This window comes from Monopterus albus, unplaced genomic scaffold (genome assembly GCF_001952655.1).
Source record: "Monopterus albus unplaced genomic scaffold, M_albus_1.0 scaffold169.1, whole genome shotgun sequence".
Classification (NCBI taxonomy): domain Eukaryota; kingdom Metazoa; phylum Chordata; class Actinopteri; order Synbranchiformes; family Synbranchidae; genus Monopterus; species Monopterus albus.
In genome coordinates this window covers 1405729-1426618 of record NW_018128049.1, presented here as the reverse complement: position 1 = coordinate 1426618, position 20890 = coordinate 1405729, and the positions used below count along the sequence as shown (strand labels likewise).

General features: G+C 41.2%; 1 protein-coding gene across 2 annotated transcripts in view; it reads left to right on the top strand.

Moving 5' to 3' along the window:
• Positions 1 to 20890, top strand: part of adck1 (aarF domain containing kinase 1) — an 89484-nt gene that overhangs the window by 41872 nt on the left and 26722 nt on the right. For both annotated transcript variants that reach the window (XM_020615725.1, XM_020615726.1), the window contains exons 5-7: positions 12038 to 12196; positions 14311 to 14469; positions 16089 to 16205. In XM_020615725.1, coding sequence (XP_020471381.1) covers positions 12038 to 12196; positions 14311 to 14469; positions 16089 to 16205 — 435 coding nt within the window. The remainder of the gene's footprint in view (positions 1 to 12037; positions 12197 to 14310; positions 14470 to 16088; positions 16206 to 20890) is intronic.

The following is a 20890-nucleotide window of genomic DNA, read 5'->3' as shown; positions in this document are numbered from 1 at the left end:
TATATATATATATATATAGACATATATACACACCCTGTTTTCCGCTTGTTTCTCTGCTGGTTCACTGAAGCTATCACGTCTACACACTCTGAGTTCATTTTCCGACTAGTCCTACGTCTCCCAGTATTTCCACTTTCAGTTTGCACAGTGCATTTTGTTGCTTTGTGGTTGTTTTGTGTCTGCTACTCTCTTGATGACCTCGTCACTAGTTTGTCTCGTGAGCCACCCAACGTTTTCTTGACAACTCTAGTTCTTGATCTAACCATCCTGTCTAACCATCCTGTTCTCCAGTGTGGCGTATTGACCTGCTGCCCTATCTGTTACCTGAAACACTGTCACCTGCTGCAGGCTGCTACCAGGAAGGCTCAACTGCTATCCTGATCACCTGCATGGGAAAGTTTTCTGCAACTCCCCACCCTGCTGCTCGCTGCTTACCAGTACATTCAGCTATTATACTAGTCTCCTGTGTGGCCAAGTCATCAGCAATAAATGTCCTGCTGTTATGCCACTTACCAGTATGGTTGGGTCAGTTCCAGTGTGTACTCCTCTCCCCCTGGCTGCTACTGCTCCCTGCTCCTCCGCCTTCATCCACTCTTCTCCTCCCGGTTACTACAGTGCCCTGGTTCTCCTCTTACATCCCACACTACCTATTAGCCAACAGAGCCTGCCTGTCCAGTCCTAAACCTGCTCAGCCTCAGTCTTATCTATTTCCCTCTCTGCCTCTGTTCCCCTCTATCTTCTACTTGGTAACCATTCTTTCTTTAGTTAATAAACTCTCTTTTGTTCAACTCCTGTGGCTGGAGTCTGCATATTGGGGTCCATCAGTACCTGTACACACCGTAACATGAGGAGAACCCTAGAATCAAAATTGGACATGTCTTGCATTTTTGTATCGCCAAACAGATATATTCACAAAAAAGGACTTTTACAATTACAGACAAACATCAAACAATGTAGTGTATCTTAATATTACTAAAATTTGGTATTTGAATGATGCAGATGGATAAATTGACAGTTTTAACTGATACCCATCTTGGGAAAACTACATAACAAAAATGAAATTCACCAAAACATTCCAGTACATGAAGAGCTGGTATTTATATCAGAAATATGTTGTTTGAGATTTCAGTCACCGTTTGTACAGATCCTGGAGTCTGATTCAATTCATTTATGACCGAGGCTTTGAACCAATGAAAGTTCTGATGCAGGAATCAACCAAAAAGAGGTTTGTGTGTGTTATCGGATGTTGAGGTTAGACTTTTCCGGGAAGCAGGAATATACACAGCACCCATGCATCCATTTACTGCCATCTTATCCAAGATCGGGTCATGGGGGCTGCAGGGCCAGCAAGGCCACCCAGGCACTATAAACCGGTGGCTGTGGCTCAGTTGGTAGAGTGGGTTGTCTCCTAAAATTAGCGGTTCAATTCCTAGCTTATTCCAGTCCACATGTCGAAGTGTCCTTGAGTAAGGCCCCCAGTCGCTCCTGGTGATGACACCGGTGTGTGAATTTGGGAGTGCGAATGGGTGAATAGCCAAATAGTGTGAAAGCGCTTTGAGTGTGCTGCAATGCATAGAAAAGCACTGTACAAGTATAAGACTGTTTACTTGTTAGTAGCATCAATTCATTGTTGGTTTGCATCTTTTTATGGGATTTAGTGACAGAAAGTGATATATAAAATAGCTGCTTCATGATATGAAAGAAAAAACCCCTGCCATTTAACCATGGCACTCAGTTATTTAAAAAAAATAAGTCCCACAGTAAATACTGTAGGAATATTTGACAGTTTTCACTATCATCCAGATAAGCCTTGGCTACAGTGTAACTGGGGGGATCCTTACAATGGTTAAATGGATAGAAAAAACATACTGAAATGTGGAACACAGAAACAGTTCTTAGGAAAGGTTAGAAATTAATAGAACGACATTATTTGAGACGTTTGCTAAATATTTTTTATGTCCAGTAAAACAATTAGAAACCAGTGAAATGTGTGATTAAGATGAACAGAAGCTGCTGTCACAGTCAACTCAAATTGCTGCCATGAAATTTGGAGATATTACTATAGAATCTTTGCTTCTTTTTCATTCATGTTTTTAATTAAGGTGTGCATTCAGTTTGACATCTTCCTGTGTCTCTGTGGAACATGATTATCCTTGAAAAGATGATAATATAGCTGCTCTGTCAACAAAGAGGGCAGCAGAAGGAATCAGCCCTGCATCCTTTTGGAGAGCAGGAGAGAAGAAGTGACTCTGATGAGCAATGCCAGGCAGCTCATCAGTCACTCACAGGAGCAGCCTCAGCATCATTTCCGTTCAACTACACGTGCTTAGTTTTTAGCATTCTCATGTCTGCTGGAGTTTTCTCACACACAAGTAGCGAGTCGTGTGTGGTGCTGTGCCATTTTCAGTGTCGTTTGTGATGACATATGCATTCTCACTCTGTATGGGTTTGGATAGCATTGCCTTGCTTCTGGCTGTCATTTCCCCTCTACAGTGAAACTGCTGAAAGGCCAGCATGCACAATATGTCGTTTTACTGAACGGAATCTGTTTCCAGGCTGAATAGTTAACATAATGTAGTTGAGGCTGAGTCATAACAGAAGAAGGCCTGAGTGCATCATGGGTACTTGATGTCTTGTCAAGACAGTGGTGGACATAGAGATTCAGGAAGTGGCAGTACGTTCTGAGAAACAGACAAAAAAATAAAACATGACATTGAACCTTTCCATTGATGGTGCTATGTTTTGTAAGCACACGGGTCAGACTGGACTATCCTGCTTAAAATATTATTCTTATTTTATTTAATAAGAATGACATTGGCATTTTTTTAAATTCAGTCCTCATGTTGGCATATTTTTTACAAACTTGTACCCAAATCTTTGTGTTGGCACAGTCTTAGTAAAGCAGTTACAAATAGGAGAAGTACTAGTCTAGTAACAGCAGAAACCAGCTGGCCTCTGGTTAGAAGTATATCACTTACCTGATGACACTGTTGTCCCAAGCCATGGGATAAATGGAAATAATGTCAGTGTATAGTCAAGTTGTCTCCAAACAGTGATATGTTGATGAAATAAACCTTTAAGCTAAGAGTGCAGCCAACAAATTGTTCCTTGTGGACATATTTGAGCCATTTTTTATATACTTTTTTAATCATTGAAGGCTACCTAAATAGTGTCAGATCTTAACATGCCATCAAACCATTCTGTTGAAATGACACAGCATAAAGCATATTTGAAAATCTTCAGTTCAATACTACAAAATAAAACTACCTATAATAACATGGTCAGATCTTGATAAATGATGTTTTCAGTTGGAATTTTGTGCAACGTTGTGTATTCAAAGATGCTTTATACAACAAATAAAAAAACTAAAAACACACTGAAAGCATAAGGTAGCACAGTGCATTAAATAAAAAAATAAACTAAAGAAAAAGTTAGGGTGTGAGAATAGGATCAAACTATGCTTTTGCTCACATTGTGCATTATACAGAAGCAGCAATTCCATCACCACCTCATATGAACCATTTGTGCAGGAAGTGTTAATGGTAGCCTAACAAAAACTGGAATATAGCAAAATGGCATTAGTGGATGTAAAGGGTATTTCTGCCAGGGGTGTGAAACTGTTAGGGTTTGCCCCCCTCGCCAGGAGGGTGAGGGAGGACTAGGGGTAGGACACAAGATTGCTGACCCAGGTGCTAGTACAAAGAACTGCAGAGTAGTGAGTATGAGGGAGGAACAGAGAATTGCAAAACAAGGATTAAAAGATTGTACATAAAAATAGGACAATTTAGGAGCAAACTTCACTTTCTAGTATAGGCCTGTTCACTCTGCAGTTACTGTTTCAGAATTTACAATGTTTATATACACAGATTCTTCCTTTAGTACCAGATCCTGAACTTTACACCAAGACATCTGGGCAGGGATGTTGGAGTTTTTAGAGTTCAGAATTTGATTTCCTCTTCTGAGTGGAGCACTCTCTCTCATTTATTTTCTTCTGTGCTGTAATGATGTATCCAGCTGGGGCTGTGGCCAGCTGCCAGCAGGCAAAATGGCCACCTTGCCACGCCAACACAGACACCAATGTGTTTCCATCCAACTGTGAGACTTGAGGGACCATTTTATTTATGCCATAACTCATTTCAGGTAGCGTATGTCACTGCGGGTCTCCCCTCTGGGAGCGGGGCCCACATGCATACTTTACCATGTTTATTAACTCCACAGCTGAGATTATCATAAGTAGTGACTGGGTGTTGGGAGAGTGTTGGAACCGGAGACTAGAGGCCAGGCACTGGTCACACAACTAGAACGGCAAACACTACAAACATGACAAAATTAGTACGAACATTCTGTTTTTAACATAATCCAAAAATTATTCAAATTTTAAAATTTGTTAAATTATGTTTAAATTTCAGTGGGATTTCTCAGACTCTTGCTGCTGCTTAAAGTGACAGGCCCAGCTGAGAAATTACACGTCTCCTTAACCCATGAAAGCACTCTTTGCATGTCAGATCCCACTGGATGCTAATCGTCGTAGTGGGAAGACACTGGTGGGTGTAGACAATTTCATTCCATTTAGCATATTTGCATAATGAGTAACTCAGCTGTTCTTACACAGGATCTCGTGCTGCTTGCATAATTTATCATCCAAAGACATTTTCTACAGAGCTCATCTTCAGCCTCTACATGGGCCAACATCATGTTCAAATTAGCCTTTTCTTATGTTTCACTAGGTGCAAACAGCAAGGAGATTCTTTCCGCAGTACAGTGTGGAGTGTCCAGTCCTTCTCTCAGCCAAAACCAGCACATGTTAAGAATGCTAAATATTATACTGTAGTAGATGAAGATGAGTGAAGCCAATACTGTACAAGGCCTTTGTCTTATATTATGATATGCCTGCCATATTTTTGGTAAAGGATATTATGTTGCATTAGCTGTGGCATTGCAAGAGTTATTACGTATACCATACTGAAAGAGCACTGACCTATTGAAGACAGCACTGCAGCATAAAGTTGTGGAAATTGTTGTCTGGTCGCCATCCAGTGTAGCTACAGTTGAAGTCAGACGTTTCCATACACCTTAGCCAAATACATTTAAGCTCAGTTTTTCACAACTCCTGACATTTAATCCTATAAACCTTCACTGTCTTCGGTCAGTTACGATCACTACCTTATTTTAAGAATGAAATGTCAGAATAACAATAGAGAAAAAGATTTATTACAGCTTTTATTTCTTTCATCACATTCCCAGTCGGTCAGAAGTTTACATACACTCAGTTAGTACTTGGTAGCATTGCCTTTAAATTGTTGAACTTGGGTCAAACAGACCTGCTTGCTTGCATGTGTCACACTGCAGTGAGCAGCATTGTAGCTGCTCTGCTAACATTTAAAACAAGCAGTACTCTAATTAACACAAAATAATGAACTGTTTAACTCACACAACCCTCCTTTGAGTTTATATGTTTTTTACTGGTTATTTACTGTTGAAGACTACAGGCCTTTTGGTGAAGAAAAAATTAGATACTTTGTTTTAGTTGCAACACATTTTGCCTGATCTAATGTCTGTTCTCCAATGAAGCCTAGAGGTTGCACAGCAGTATTTGCCATGTTGAACACGTGGGATTTTGTCTAGTCGTTTGGTGAAAAGTGACAGATGTCAGGGAAGGCAGCGTGAGCAGCCTTCGTAGGGGTGGAGGTAGGGACCCAATTAAAGAGCCAGTCCCGGGGAGTAACAATGTAAAACTAGTCTGTGCAGCAGAGCTGGAGTACAGAGAGCAGGCAAAGCTGGCAACAATAGGGCAAGGCAGATACTCAGGTCAGGCGTCCAGGCGGGGCAGTCAGCAACAAGAGAGCAGTCCATATAACAGGGCAGGCAAGGCTATAATCGTTATCAGTAAGTACAGGCAAGGTGTCGGATCTCAGAATATCAGGCAAAACACAGCTGGAGAGTCTAGGCTAAAGCAAAGAACAATCTGGCAGGTTACTGGTGGGAGAGGGCTGCTTAAATAGGGGTGAAAACAGGTGCAAGCAATGGAGGAGCAGGTGAAGCTGATGAGAGTGATGAAACAAAAGCTCCTCGTAGGCAGGGTGAGCCAGGGACAGGAAGTCCTTACAAAAGAGGAGCGGGGTAGGACCATTACAACAGATGGTAGTGGAAGCTCCAAACTATGAAGATAAAGGTGTTATTTTATGTTGTTTAATTTAGTATAATTTAAGCAACTTGCTGTTTACTTGATCTGTCCCTTAAATTCCTAATTTACTCAAATTTTATGCCGAACATAGCTCACATCAGTAGTTATAAAGGTTTAATTGCAAAAAAGGTCATTGTATATCTTAAGTTGTTAACACTTAGCCAATTACTGATTAACATGCATTAATTACAGAAATTGCCCACCATTTGCATTTCAGTGCTCTCGGTAAGTAAAATTAAATAGACCTTTGAACCCTTTGAAGCTTGAAAACAAGATGTACCTTCCACCTGGCATTCTTTCAACTTGGTAGCCTGACCCTGCATGCTGCAAGTTTGACATGAGGATGTCTGCGGGTCCTATATCTACTTTGTCTGGCAGGGAAAAAGGTTTTGACTCACCAGTAGCTGTAGGACTGAGCCCACAGAGTCTGGTATCCTCATATAATGTGACAGTGCGGTGGGTAGAGCAGTCATCTCCCAACCAGAAGGTTGAAGGTTCGAATCATGTGTCGAAGTGTTCTTGGGCAAGACACTGAACCCTCCCGTTGCCCCCGATGGTTAGAGCCATTAGTTGAGTTGGCGCCACAGATGGCTGCCTCGGTTCTGTGCCAGAAACAAATTCCTTGTGTGTGTAACATACTTGGCCAATAAAGGTGATTATCCTTATCCTTATCCTACAAGACTGGTGGTGATGGTAGCAGTTCTGTCTCTGCTGACTTTGGCCCATTCTTTTCATCATAGGCACTTTGTGTGGTACAGTACAGTTGGATGTCATCACTGGTGTCCTCACTGGCATCTCTCCTAAGAGTAGTACATTACATTAGTGGTTAATAATTGGCCAGACAGAGGTAGAGGTTTGTCTGATGAAAACCCTAGCACAACTTCGTCGGTGCTGAGAATAACACCATACACATAAAGGTGACTTAGTACATAACTGTGATACAGTGTGTGGGCCTGATTACAAGCTTCTTATTTCTGCATGCTGCCTTTTCTTGTTCAGTTAACAGGTTTGTATCTGTGTGGCAGGGCAGCCTCAGGCTGGTGTGCAGGTTCCAAAGCATACAATAAGTCTGTTCTAATGACTCCAGGTCTCTTGGGAAGCCTCTTTAACCTTGAGACCCACTCACTAATTAATGTGTGTGTGTTCTCTGTGTCCACAGAGATGAGTGGAAGCTAATGAGGGACTACCTCCACTCAGAGGGCACACTGGGTGCTAAATGCTAAGTGCTGTGGTATAGATTTGTGGGCAGGCAGAGTATATTTTACTGTACACAGTCCCCACCAATGTTTTAGACTGGTATAACTAAAGCAGTTCTTTTAATAACAGCACATGGTCCTTACAATCAATACTTGAATCCAGAGTATTTTCCCCACATGCTTTATAATGGTGTGGTTTTGCGGTATAATCACTATCATGGGTTTGTTTCAGCTCCAAAGTTGATTACTATTTCCTTCACTTAATATTTTGTTGAGGGAAATTACTCCTATAGTACAAAAAGAACTCATCAGCCTGCTTTCTGTAGTTACTTCTGTCCTGAATTAACATGCAGTAACTCATCCTAAGATTTTATTGTGATCACTGCAGTTGCTTCTACAGTTACCAATGTACTGTATATGTTAGTGGAACAAACTAAGAGACAGCTGTTTCTTGAACACTCCAATGCTCAGAATAGGAATAAAGACACAGCAGCATCAATAGTCCTTCCCTCTTTTTAAAGAAAGACTTATCATATCATTGCTCAGTATTTTTTGTATGATCTAATGGAATTGAAAGATGATAGAACAAAGCTAGACAGCAAAGACTGAGCGTAAACCTCTGCAAGACAGATCACTGTCCCCATAACGCCATTCCATTTAAAAGCAATATTCCCATGAGAATTTGACCCTCATAATAGGATTCCTTGATCCTGAAAACATACACCTAGTATTTGGTATCACATTGATAACATTATTAGTTTGAAAGTCGTTCCAGAAAAAATGATATTTCACCAATGGCTGTTTTCTTCAGGCTTGAGGTCAGTAACTTTTGAAGATACTCTATGTCAAAGTTGGTGACCCTAAACTGAATCAGCAGAGTTTCAGTTGAATTTGATCATAGTCACAAGTCTGTAGCATTATATGTTGTGTAGCAGGGTTTCTGTGAGTGCTATACAATAAATGTTAACATTCTGGATCACCACTTTTTATGTGCACCTGCAAAAACACCACTCAATTGTTTTCAGTCTGACTAATTTGAAGACAGTCTGCTTCTAAAAGGAATCAGTCAGGACAGAATTAAAATACGCTGTTTGAAATCTCCCCACCAAAGGAGTAAATGACATTAATATAGCAGGAACAATCAAAAAGGCAAATACAATATAGAAGACAATCACAAAAATATCAAACACATACAGTATAAAAACAACCACATAGGTAAAAATATGAAATAAATTAAAGAAATCATATTTAAAACTTGTTAATCTATAGATCAACTTGGGCAACGCTTGGCCAAAATATAAATAGTATACCTTATGTTAACAATACTACAAAAATGGTTTTAGATCAAAATCTACATTTAAGCCTTTAGGTGACAAAATAATGAAACTCATCATGGAGTCTTCTACAGCAGATGTGTTTGATCATTCTGCTTTCGAATGCCGGCTTTTTCTTTTTTTGTGTGTGTTCTTCACTCTTTCTGCAGTGCACAAATGTCATATACTGCTAACGTAAAACAGATAGGTGCCAGACTCTGGTAAGACCAAAGGAGGAGGTGTGTGCATGTTTATCAGCAACTCATGGTGTGGAGATATACGGACTGTTCATAAACACTGCTCACCAGACATGGAGTTTTAAGTGCTGAAATGCCAGCCCTATTATCTGCCAAGAGAGCATAGCAACATTTTCTGGCTAGCATGTATGTTAGCCCAAGAGCTAATCCCACAGCCACTCTTAGGAAACTCCATGACACCATAAACACGCTAGAGACAGCTCACCCCGATGCTGTCTTTTTTCATTGCCAGGGACTTTAACCAGTGCAATCTACGGACTGTACTCTCCAAATACTACCAACATGCAGCCATTCCCACCCGTGATAAGAATACACTGGACCATGTTTACAGCAACATACGGGGTGCATACAGGGCTGCACCCCGCCCCCACTTTGGACACTCGGACCATATTTCTTTGTTCGTGTACCCAGCCTACAGACAGACTGAAAAAAACAAACCCTGTCGCCAAGCAAGTTAAACCACTGGACCCCAGAGACTGAGGGCACCCTGCGAGACTGTTTTGCCTGGACAGACTGGGATGTGTTTAAAGCTGCAGCCATTTGTGACTGGGTACATTAGAACCTGTATCGACAACATTGTGCCCACCTTACAAGTCAGAAGGTTCCCCATGCTGCGTGCTCGCTCTCATGCATTCAGATCAGGCGATGAGATGGAGTACAAAGCTGCAAAGTACAGACTGAGGAAAGCCATCACAGCTTTTTTTTTGAATCCGAGGGGTTTCTATGCTACTGCTGACTCTGGGCGGATGTGGCAAGGCCTGCAGCACATCACAGACTACAGGACCACCACCAGCATCATCAGTTCCACAGACAGCCTGCAGGGTGTCCTCAACACCTTCTACACCCACTTTGAGACCTCCAGCTACAGCACAGAGAGGAGGCACACACACACCTGGGATCACCCCCCCACCCCACTAATTGTCTCACTAGGCCAGGTACTCAAAGTCCTGAGAAAGATTAACCCACGCAAAAGCAGCGGGACTGGACAACATCCCTGGGAAGGTGCTCAGAGCATGTGCCAGTGAGCTGCCTGATGTTCTCACCAACATCTTCAACCTCTCCCTCAGCCAGAGCATCGTTCCCACCTGTTTTAAGACCACAACCATCGTCCCCCTTCCCAAGAAGCACCCGGTCACCTGCCTGAACAACTACAGGCCGGTGGCACTCACCCCAATCTTTATGAAGTGTTTTAAGTGAGTGGTGCTGGCCCACATGCAGAGCAGTATATCGGACACCCTGGGCCCCTTGCGGTATGCCTACTGGCCCAACAGGGCCACCTCTGATGCTATCGTGGCTGCCCTCCACTATTCCCTTTTTCTCCTGGAAAATAGAGACTCTTACATCAGGATACTCTTCATTGATTACAGCTCCGCCTTCAACACAGTTATCCCCCACAAACTGTCCACACTGGGTCTGCACCCCACCCTCTGTAACTGGTTCCTCGACTTTCTGACTGGCAGTCCCCAGACAGTCAGGATTGGCAACAGGACTTCAGCCAGCATCATCACAAACATTGGCACCCCACAAGGATGCGTCCTCAGTCCCATCCTCTACATGCTGTTCACCCACAACTGTGTCGCCTCCCACAAAGACAACATCTTCCTGAAGTTTACAGACGACACCGCAGTGATAGGTCACATCACTGGCGGGGACGAAGCAGCCTACAGGAGGGAGGTGGCTGGTCTGGTGACATGGTACAAGGACAATAATCTCACCCTCAACACGGACAAGACAAAGGAGATGATAGTGGACATGAGGAAGGAGAGGAGATCTCATCAGCCACTGTTCATCTGGGGGCTTGAAGTGGAGAGGGTGAGCAGCTTCAAATATCTGGGCGTCCTCATCAGTGAGGACCTCACTTGGACACTTAACACCACACAGCTGCTCAAGAAGGCCCAACGGCAGCTGTACTTCCGATCTTCATCATTGACAGCAGCTTGACCAGCTGCATCACTGTCTTATATGGCAGCACTACTGCTATGGACCACGAGCGCCTGCAGAGAGTGGTAAAGACTGTGGAGAAGATCACCAGGACTCCACTGCCCTCTCTGCAGAGCATTTACCACCACAGGGTCTGTAGGAAAGCTGCCTCCATCCTCAAAGATCCCACCCACCCCCAGCATGAACTATTCACACCTCCACCCTCCAGCCGGAGGTTCAGAAGTGTGAAATGCAGGACCTCCATACTCAAAAACTCTTTCTTTCCATGATGATGCCAGGCACATGATCAAGTTTGCCAGTTCCTGCCGCAGAAAGACAGCCCCCCATCATCAATGACTCACCTCCATGCTTGACCGTGGGGATGGTATTCTGTTCATAAGCCTGGCCTTTTGCACACCAGACATACCACTGGTCAATATGTCCAAACAGTTATAGTTTTGGTTTCATCAGTCCATAGAACTGTCTCCCAAAACGCTAGTCTTATCCAAATTTCTCCTGGCATATTCTAGTTGACTTTTAATGTTCCTTGCCACCACTGAAGTAGGAATCCCCCGACCAGAGGAGGAAACATTGAGCAAATTTCTGCTTGGCACACTCAAATGAGGAGAAGAAGACAACAAAATAATGGGGGCTTGGGCTACCTTTTATTGTAATGCACACTGACTTACAAAAAATGAAATAAAATAAAAAGAAAGGTTTGACTAGAGGAGTCTCAGCTGACTGACGAGTCTCTCGACTAATAATCTGAGTAGTCATCTTTGAGGGGGCAGTCCTAGTTATGGACCCCCTTTGTTACAGTCCTCCACCTCCCTGGTCTTTAGCATCACTGCATATCAGTTGTTTCAGTTGATTTGGTGCATTATTACCATGACATAAGAAATTCATACTTTGCCAAAACACAAATTTTGACAATTATTCATATTTATGCCCACTTGTACATCTGTCTGTAGTTTGTGTAGTCTCCTTTAGTTGCACCTTATGCAGTGATAGCTTGTAAATGGACATGATCAGCTTAATGACCACACTCCTATCCCACTCCCACGTTCAAACCGTTTTTGTTTCCATCTTCTTTATCATTCTCTATAGCTTGTTTACCCTGTGATTTCTCCCACTCCTTCCTTTCCCATTTCCATCTCTCTTTTGCAGTTGTCAGAGTTATTTATCTTGTTTGAGGAAAATCCTCAGGGTGCAGCCTCCTTAGCCCAAGTCCACAAGGCAGTGCTGCATGATGGGAGGACAGTGGCCATCAAGGTCCAACACCCCAAGGTCCAGAGGCAAAGTTCCAAGGACATAGTGGTAATGGAGGTGAGTATGTGTCTGTTTTGTTTACTGTGGCTCAGAGATGAAGCATGTTATTCTGTCTCTGTCAACGACCTAACACATAACTGGCAAAAGGCACAAGAAAAGAAAAATAAAGGCATAAAAACAAAGTATAGACATCTTGGTGGGCTAAAATGTCCAAAGTTAATCTCACATTAATAGTCCTGTTTTTAGTCCACAAAACATGCTTCACTATGTTTACACAGGGGACATCGCTTGAGCAGCATGTTGGCAAATTAGCAGCACGTTCAGTCCTCAGCCTGAAGTGTCTGAGCATGGTGTTCAGTGTAGGTCACCCCTGTTTTGGCAGTGCTGCAACTCCAAAATCACTGTAGTTATGCAAGTAACAGAAAAACAGTTTTGTAACAGTTCACTAGCACTTCAGCAACTGCTTTTTGTTTACTGTAATCATTCCTTTTTTCATAGTGACCATTCTACATTGTAAGTGATGGGGGATATAGTCCTCTGTCCTCATTCCAAGAAAAAAATATATATAAATATATCCAAAAGTTTATCTAAACTTGCAGTGAGGCTTTAGCAGCCTGTCTGTTGACTGTGGATTTTGTCTCTCCTTGCTTACATTAGGGGTGCTTTATCAAGGTTTGTTCAGGTCCTTAAAAAGTCTTAAGTACAACTTAGATGGGTCTTAAAAGTTATTGATCATGTTTAGGTGGATTATTTTAATGTTAAGTTGATGTTAGTCATGCTTTGTTCCATGTCGCAGTTCTTTCTCTCATCAGTGCCCATTTATCATGTTGTAATGCATGTACAAAACCAATCCAACTTGCAACCAGAACACTGCCAAACTTTGCAGTCTGGTCAAAATGTATCAGCTAACACATTGTGTTGCATGAGATAGCAGAGCATGTCTTCCATAAGTGGTTGTTCCTGAAAATCACCCTAACAGTTGCTTTCATCTTCCTAATATGGGGAAGTGCAGATTTAATGAGACCTGGTCTGAAAACATTCAGTGCTCTTATGAAACCTGCTAAACACTGTGAATTTGAAGCCTGATGCACAATGTGCAACAAAATAGCCTCAGAGTGTGCCACTCTGTACCAAGTCCTACAACACATGTGGACAGCATTTGAATCTACACCAACATTCCAAACTGAGGGCCTGTGAACTTACACCATTCATGCATGCATTATCTATACCGCTTATCCTGAATATGGTTGCAAGGGGGCTGGAGCCAATCCCAGCTGAAATTGGGCGAGAGATGGGGTACATCCAGGTCACCAGTCTATCACATTGCTGACATGTAAACAACCAACCACACATATTCACACTGACTCCTGTGGGCAATTTAGAGTCAGCAATCAACATAAGCTGCATGTCTTTGGACTGTGGGAGGAAGCCGGAGTACCCAGAGAGAACCCACGCAGGCACAGGGAGAACATGCATACTCCACACAGAAAGGCCCCGGGTCAGCCTGGGCTCGAACCCGGAACCTTCTTGCTGATGAACTTACACACTGCAGCTGAAAGAATTGCCCAAGAATGACTTGCAAAGTAGTTTACTCTTAGTCAAGATGAATACTTTGTACTTTTTTCCCAGTATGGATGTGAAATATATCTTAAATTGCATGAAGAGTAGTCTCAAATTGCCCATGCAGGTGATCAGGTCTTTAAAAGTCTTAAATTTAACTTGATGAAACCTGTAGATGGGCACCTTACTTCTAAGACAGATTTGGAAAATTGTGAACCTATCTTTTAACCATACTGTAGCTGCCATGTACAGATGTGCATAAAATCTGAATTTTAAAAATGTTGAGATTTGTTTTATAATTGGGGCTTTTTCAGAATCATCCAATATCAGTGTCATTGTCTGGGGCTTTTGTTGATTGATGTGTAAAATCTGTGTGGTGCCGCTTCCACAGGTGATGGAACACATTTGATTTGCTGTTGTTGATAGCAGTTTTTCCCAGAAGTGAAACATGAATAAAGAATTTAATGACCTCTCAGTACAGAATCTTATCAGCTGTGCTTCTCCTAAAATATACTGGCATACAATGTCAACCATTGACAGGATATTGCTGTAAACATATGTGCCTGTTTTATTTTAGTTGACAGTGAAACTGACTGATTTGTAATTTGTAGGTGTTGGTGAGGGTGGTCCATTGGCTCTTCCCAGAATTTTCCTTCATGTGGTTGGTGGAAGAGGCCAAGAAGAACATGCCGCTGGAGCTGGACTTCCTTAACGAGGGACACAATGCTGAGAGGACGGCCAACATGCTGGCCCACTTCCCCTTTCTCAAGGTACACACATTCAGTGCCACTTTTTTCTACCTTGATTTTTTATAACAACAGGGCTGTGAAGTTCACAATAGGATTTCATTTTTGATCCTCTGTTGGTGCGATGTGTGCACACATACTAGTAAATAGCTGGTAATAATCTGAGACAGTCTGTTTCAATTTAAGGCCTCTGATTAAAATTGTACTCAGTACAGTTAATAGAGGTCAGACTTTTCCACTGTTTATGGCAGCTCTCTCTGTGCTGGCTGTCGCCTCATCCTGAAGACCAGACCAGGGTTAGCAGAGCGCCGCAAATCATATTTCCTTTACTAGACAGAGTTGGGTTTCATGTCCATTATCATTTAATTTCCTGGTGTCCCTTTTCTTAATATGTCTGTTTGAGAACTTTTATTAGCTCTGGTGAATATGAATTAGACTTCTTTTTTCAGCTCTTTCTTTGTTCGATGTTCAAACACATAGAGATAAAACAGCTTTTTTTGTCATTTTCTTTTTATTCTGCTTTTTTTTTTAAATTGTATAGGATGCCATGTTATCAGTTTAACATAAGTTACATGTATTTTTATGCACTGTTCCATACATACTGTAAACCTTAGACCAAATGCTTTCCAGTGCATCCAAAAAGCCTCCACTTAGCCTGATTGGAGACTTAAAATAATAATAAAAAAATCTAATTTCCAGCACATATATTTATTCTTATCATTTATTCTAAGATTTCTAAGATTTAATGACCTTAATGAAATTTTCTTCTGCCTTCATCAGTATTAGAATATTTTGCCTAAAAAGTGCCATTCATACAGCTTTGCTTTATAAATTGGATTGGTCGATAACAACCATATTTGCAGCCATCAGTAATTTACACTAACTATTTAAAATTGATGTTTTTATTTTTTTATTTTTATTTAATTCATTGTGTGATAAACACAAAGAGCATGTTTACTTTTAAGGCCTTGTAGAAATCAGATCAGATGTTTTCTACCAATATAAATGTGCTGTTATTAATATATAGTATTTTCTTAATAAGTGAAACACTGTGCTTTCAAAAAGACAAGTGATTTGAATGTTATGCTGTTGACTTTATGTCCTATTGATGGAGACGCAATGAAAAATAATGATAGTGCAGCCATAAAAGAAGACAAAATTCAGGGCTAAATACAGCAAAGCTTTTGTATATAGAAAGAAAACAATGTAATGCATGATAATACACATGCCAACAAACAAACACTCACACATTCACATACACATTCACACTCAGGCTATTACACAATCTGAGAGTTATGGGTAATATCTAATCAGAGGTTTTACCCAGGACTGTTTGAACCTCACTTGACAGAGGTGAGAGGAGGAGAAGGAGTCAGGCTGCTTGAACATTTTGTATATTACACTTTGCAATTAAAAAGCTGAATGGTTTGATTGAACTTAGACAGTGAATTTAATCAGTCCTGTTTTAACAGTAACCTAAATTATAACCTAACGCACACGCCTAGCAGCTTCACAGGAGAATGAATTGTAGTGAAAAAGTGGTGGATTCCAACACATTGTCAGCCAAAAATGTAATAAAAATGAGCAAAACGGCACTCCGTTTTGGTCTCCTCCTCACCTTTTATAATCCTTTCTCTCCACAGATTCCCATGATCCACTGGGACCTGTCCACAAAGAGGATCCTGACCATGGAGTTTGTTGATGGGGGGCAGGTCAATGACAGAGACTATATGAAGAAACACAGCATCAGTGTCAATGAGGTACAGCCTGCTGCTCTGCCTGCTCCCTGTAAAGCAGTGTGTGTGTTTGTATGTTACAGAAGCTAAGTTATACACACAGCAGAATGAATTGTAGTGACCAGACACAGTACTAGGTGTAGATCACACACACAGTCATAGTACTGACACTTGTAGAACAAGAGAAACATAACTTGAAGTGTAAAAAATGCTTTGTTTCTCATTTAGATGCATATAGTTCGAGTGAAATGCAAACTGTTACACAGCCTGAGTAGACAGCTAGATTAACTGAAATAGGAGCATATCTGGTCCATCAGATGTAGCTGGACATTTGATAGACGTGGCTGAAAAATGTCCTGTGTAGATCCATCATAAGAGAACAAGCTTTTTCCACTGTGCGCTCACTGTCCTTATGTGTAACCTTATGTGTAATCTCTACTGTTTCATCTCTTTATTTTTTTATGCCCTTCTGTTCTCACGGCACACAGCTTTTAAATAACCAAAACGTGTGTTTGTGTGAAAGGGGAAGAGAGTGTGCATGTGAGGGACAGTGATAGTTTTTAGCTTCTTGGAGTAGATGTGATATACTATCAAATAAGAGCATGAAGTGATTGATTTACTGAGGATCAGCTCTGATGAATGAATTATTTACTTCTTATTTAGGTTTACAATTTTAATCATGTCAAAGGTGACATTTTAATCCAACATGTTTAAAAGTCCACGGGGGAGGGTTTTACTGCAATGTGTATCTTTTTCTTTCTTGTTTTTCTTTATTGTTTTGGAGTCCTGAGCGGAGAATAACTATTTATGTAACATAACAAAATCTGTTGAATCTGTTAGAATAGAATAGAAGAGAAAGCCTTTATTGTCTTTGTAAGCAACAGCAAAAATAATAAAGGAAAACAGGTACTGTCTAAAATAAATAATTAAAAAAAATTTAAAAAAATATTAGATTAGATTCAGCTCTATTGTCATTACACATGTACAAGTACAAGGCAATGAAATACAGTTTAGCATCTAACCAGAAGTGCAATAACAGCAGTGCAGAGTGCGCATTATCTACAGTAGGTACAGTAAATTTGTACAGAATTTACCGATAGATACAGTATGTATAATTGATATTTACAGTAAGATATGTAGGGCAATGTACAGTATACAACAGACTATGGATTTAGATTACAAGTAATATGTATACTATAATATATACCTATTTATGAAATACAGATTAGAAAATAAGTCTCTCATTACATGGTTGACTTTAGAGTATGTCTGGCCTTGGGGAAAAAACTGTCCTTGAGTCTGGAGATGTGTTATTTAACAGGCCTGTACTGCCTGCCAGAGGGTAACAGTTCAAAGAGATGGTATTGAGGGTGAGTGGGGTCTTTTATAATGCTAATAGCTCTACAAAGGTAGTGGGAACTTGCAATGTCTGCCAGTGAAGGCAAGGAGCAGCCAGTGATGTTCTGTGTGGTATTTATTATATGCTGTAGAGCCTTCCTGTCTGAGACATTGCATCCTCAATACCACACTGAAATGCTGTACTTCAGGATACTCTCAGCATGATGGAAAGCCACCAGCAGTTTCTTTTCTAGGTTATTTTTCCTTAGGATTTTCAGGAAATTAAGCCTCTGCTGAGCCTTCGTAACCATCGAAGCAGAATGAGCAGACCAGGAAAGGTAATCTGAGATAAAGGTGCCTAGGGAATTAAAGGTGTGCACCCTTTGTACACAGTCTCCATTTACATAGATGGGGTCCAGTTCAATGCTCTGCTTCCTTCCAAAATGAATTCTTTGGTTTTTGTCATGTTAATGACAGGCTGAACATCACTCTGTTAGTCTTTGAATTTTATTCCTGCATGCTGACTCATATCCAGAGATGAGTCCCCCTACAGTGGTGTCATCCTCAAATTTAATGAAGATCATAGAGTGATGGGTAGGTGTGCAATCATGAGTGTACAATGACTATAGCATCGGGCTTAGCACGCAGCCTTGTGGTGCGCCAGAACTAAGTGTGATGGGGGAGGACCAGTGGATGCAAAGTTTGGCAGTCTGTTGTTGACCTGTAAGAGTCTTGTATCCAGAAGCAAATAGAGGTGGAGAGGCCGAGGTTGTGTAGTTTATTAAACAAGATGTGTGGTATGATTGTGTTAAATGCTGAACTACAGTCTATGAAAAGCATCCTCACGTAGTTATCCGGTGTTCAAGGTGAGTCAGTGCAGTATGAATGGCAATGGTAGTGGTGTCTTCGGTGGATCTGTTGGCATGGTTTACAGACTGATATGGGTCAAGAGGAGGAAGAAAGTTTAATATGTTGTAATACCAACTGCTCAGAACTCTTCATCACCATAGGGGTGAGGGAAACTGGTCTATAGCAGTTCAGTCCATCAAAGCCTAGCTTTTTGGGGACTGGGATAATCATGGCTCACTATAAGCAGGAAGGTGGCTCTTGTCCCATGGGGTGCAGGGGTGATGACAACAGATACTGCAAAGATTTTGGTAAAGTTGGAAAGATTCCAAGTTCTTGAATCAATAAGTCATAAGTGAGATGTTGTTAAAACACATATCATGCCTTTTACAACAATATTGGGGTAGACAACAAGCTATAGACAAATTTTCATCAGTGCAAGCTGGAGATGGTTTCACAGCTGGCTGCACATAGAGAGCAGTTTGTGCAGCACAGAGCCCGCCTCGTCTGATGAAGCTTATGTTGTAGCTTGTTTTCACCTCAGTGCAGTTGGAGAGAGATGTCTTTTGTGTTCGAATATGAATATTTTTTTTACTTTGCTGCAGAGTGGAGGTGCACAGTTGTTGAGAATCACTGAAATCCGCATACAATAATTAGTTTACACACAGGCACACAAAACATCATACAAAAGCAGCTTATGAGCCATGATAAATAATACATAGGCTGCACGTTCCCTGATCAACATCTTGGAGGCATTTCTGAGAGCAGGTAATGTCAATCTGTGCACTGCTGTCATGAGGTGGTTTTGATCCACTAGTGGGTATTGTAGCTATGTGATGCTTCTTCAGACAGTAATGTGAGAATATCGTTAAATTTATGGATGATGTTACAAAATGTTTCGATCCACCATTCCCTCACCCCCTCCCCTCAAACTGTTATTGAACCTTCTGACTTTTGCGCACTGGTAGACCTATCAGATGTTACTAGATGGAAAACATCCAACACCGAATGAGCATACTGCTCAAAATGACTGTGCACTGCACTCACTCCAAGCCGTGCAGGGCTCATGTTATTACAAGAAAAAACAGTACCATGTGTTGTTATAAGGAGAAAATCCAGTGTTGTAATAATGAGGAAAAATTGTGTTTTAATGTGAGCATATATCATAAAAACGAGAAAAGTATCTTGTTATAATGAAAGTGGCTTCTTGTTATAACAAAATACTAAGCAAGCATTTTGGTGAGTCGAATGTTGCCTAAATGACTATGGTATGGCCAGCATGTACATGTGTACTTGTGTACATAATGCAACCCCTAGTCACCAAAATGCTTCACTGTAATGATGGTATTAGCGATGAGCAGTGCCTGATCATCAGACATAGTACTTGGAATTCTGCCCAGAGAGTTCAGTTTTTGTCTCGATAGACCAGAGAGCCTTTTTCCTCATGTTGTCAGAGTTCCCTAAATCCTGTTTGATTAGCTCCTAGCAGCTGTCATATTTCCTTTACTCTAAGTGGCTTCTGTCTAGCCACTCTACCATCAAGGATAATTTGAGAGTACAGCATAATGCCAAAAATGTCTAGAAATGCACACTGATGGACTGGTTTTGAAAATAGAACCACTACAAATTATACACTGTGCTGGCTGTGTGTGTGTGTGTGTGTGTGTGTGAGTGAGAGAGAGATTATTATGCTCCTGTGCAGTACATATTACATCAATGTGTGTTAATGTTTGTGAGTACATTCTCTGGCCAAACTCCAGCTAGACAAACAACCAACCATATGGTCAATTAAGGCTCATCAATGCCCCTGTTATCATCTTTACCAGCTGATAATTAGGAAAACAACAGCCTGTCAGCACAACACTCTGCTGAAAGTCATATTACCCCACCTCACTTTCCACACTGGTCAATGTCAGGAAATCAAAAGATGCTGTTTTATGTAACACCTGATTTAGTTTTAACACAAGTCACTGTCATTGATATCTCAAAACAGCAGATTATTTATTAAAACATACCATAACCTTTCATAATATGATGGGTTAACCAGGTGAAATCATAAAATAATACCAACAACTAATAATGTGTACAGCAGTTACTGTGTAGGACATTTTTGGAAGTATATGACTTTAGTAACATAAAAAGTAGGGACGCACCAGTACTGATACCAATGTCGGGTATCGGGTCCAGTACCACCCTCCCTTTGCCCTGTTATTCTTCATCACCTTCTGAGGATTCTCCCATCTGGCCTAGACATCTTAGTGGCACGAACTAAAAGAGTCATGTTGACTCACACATTGCACACTGCACCAGACCAATCTGGCGATAAGTGGACTACTGAAATGAGTCACTCATGGACAAGAGATGAGAACCTGGATCTGGGTCAAGTTTCAAAGCACAACATACACCATAACAACCTCCAAAACCTTTTCTAATGAATCAAGACTCAGAGCTACAGGGCCTACAGAAACACACCTTTTGATACAGTTATTAATTGTGTTCTATCTAGGGGTGGGAACATTTTTCAT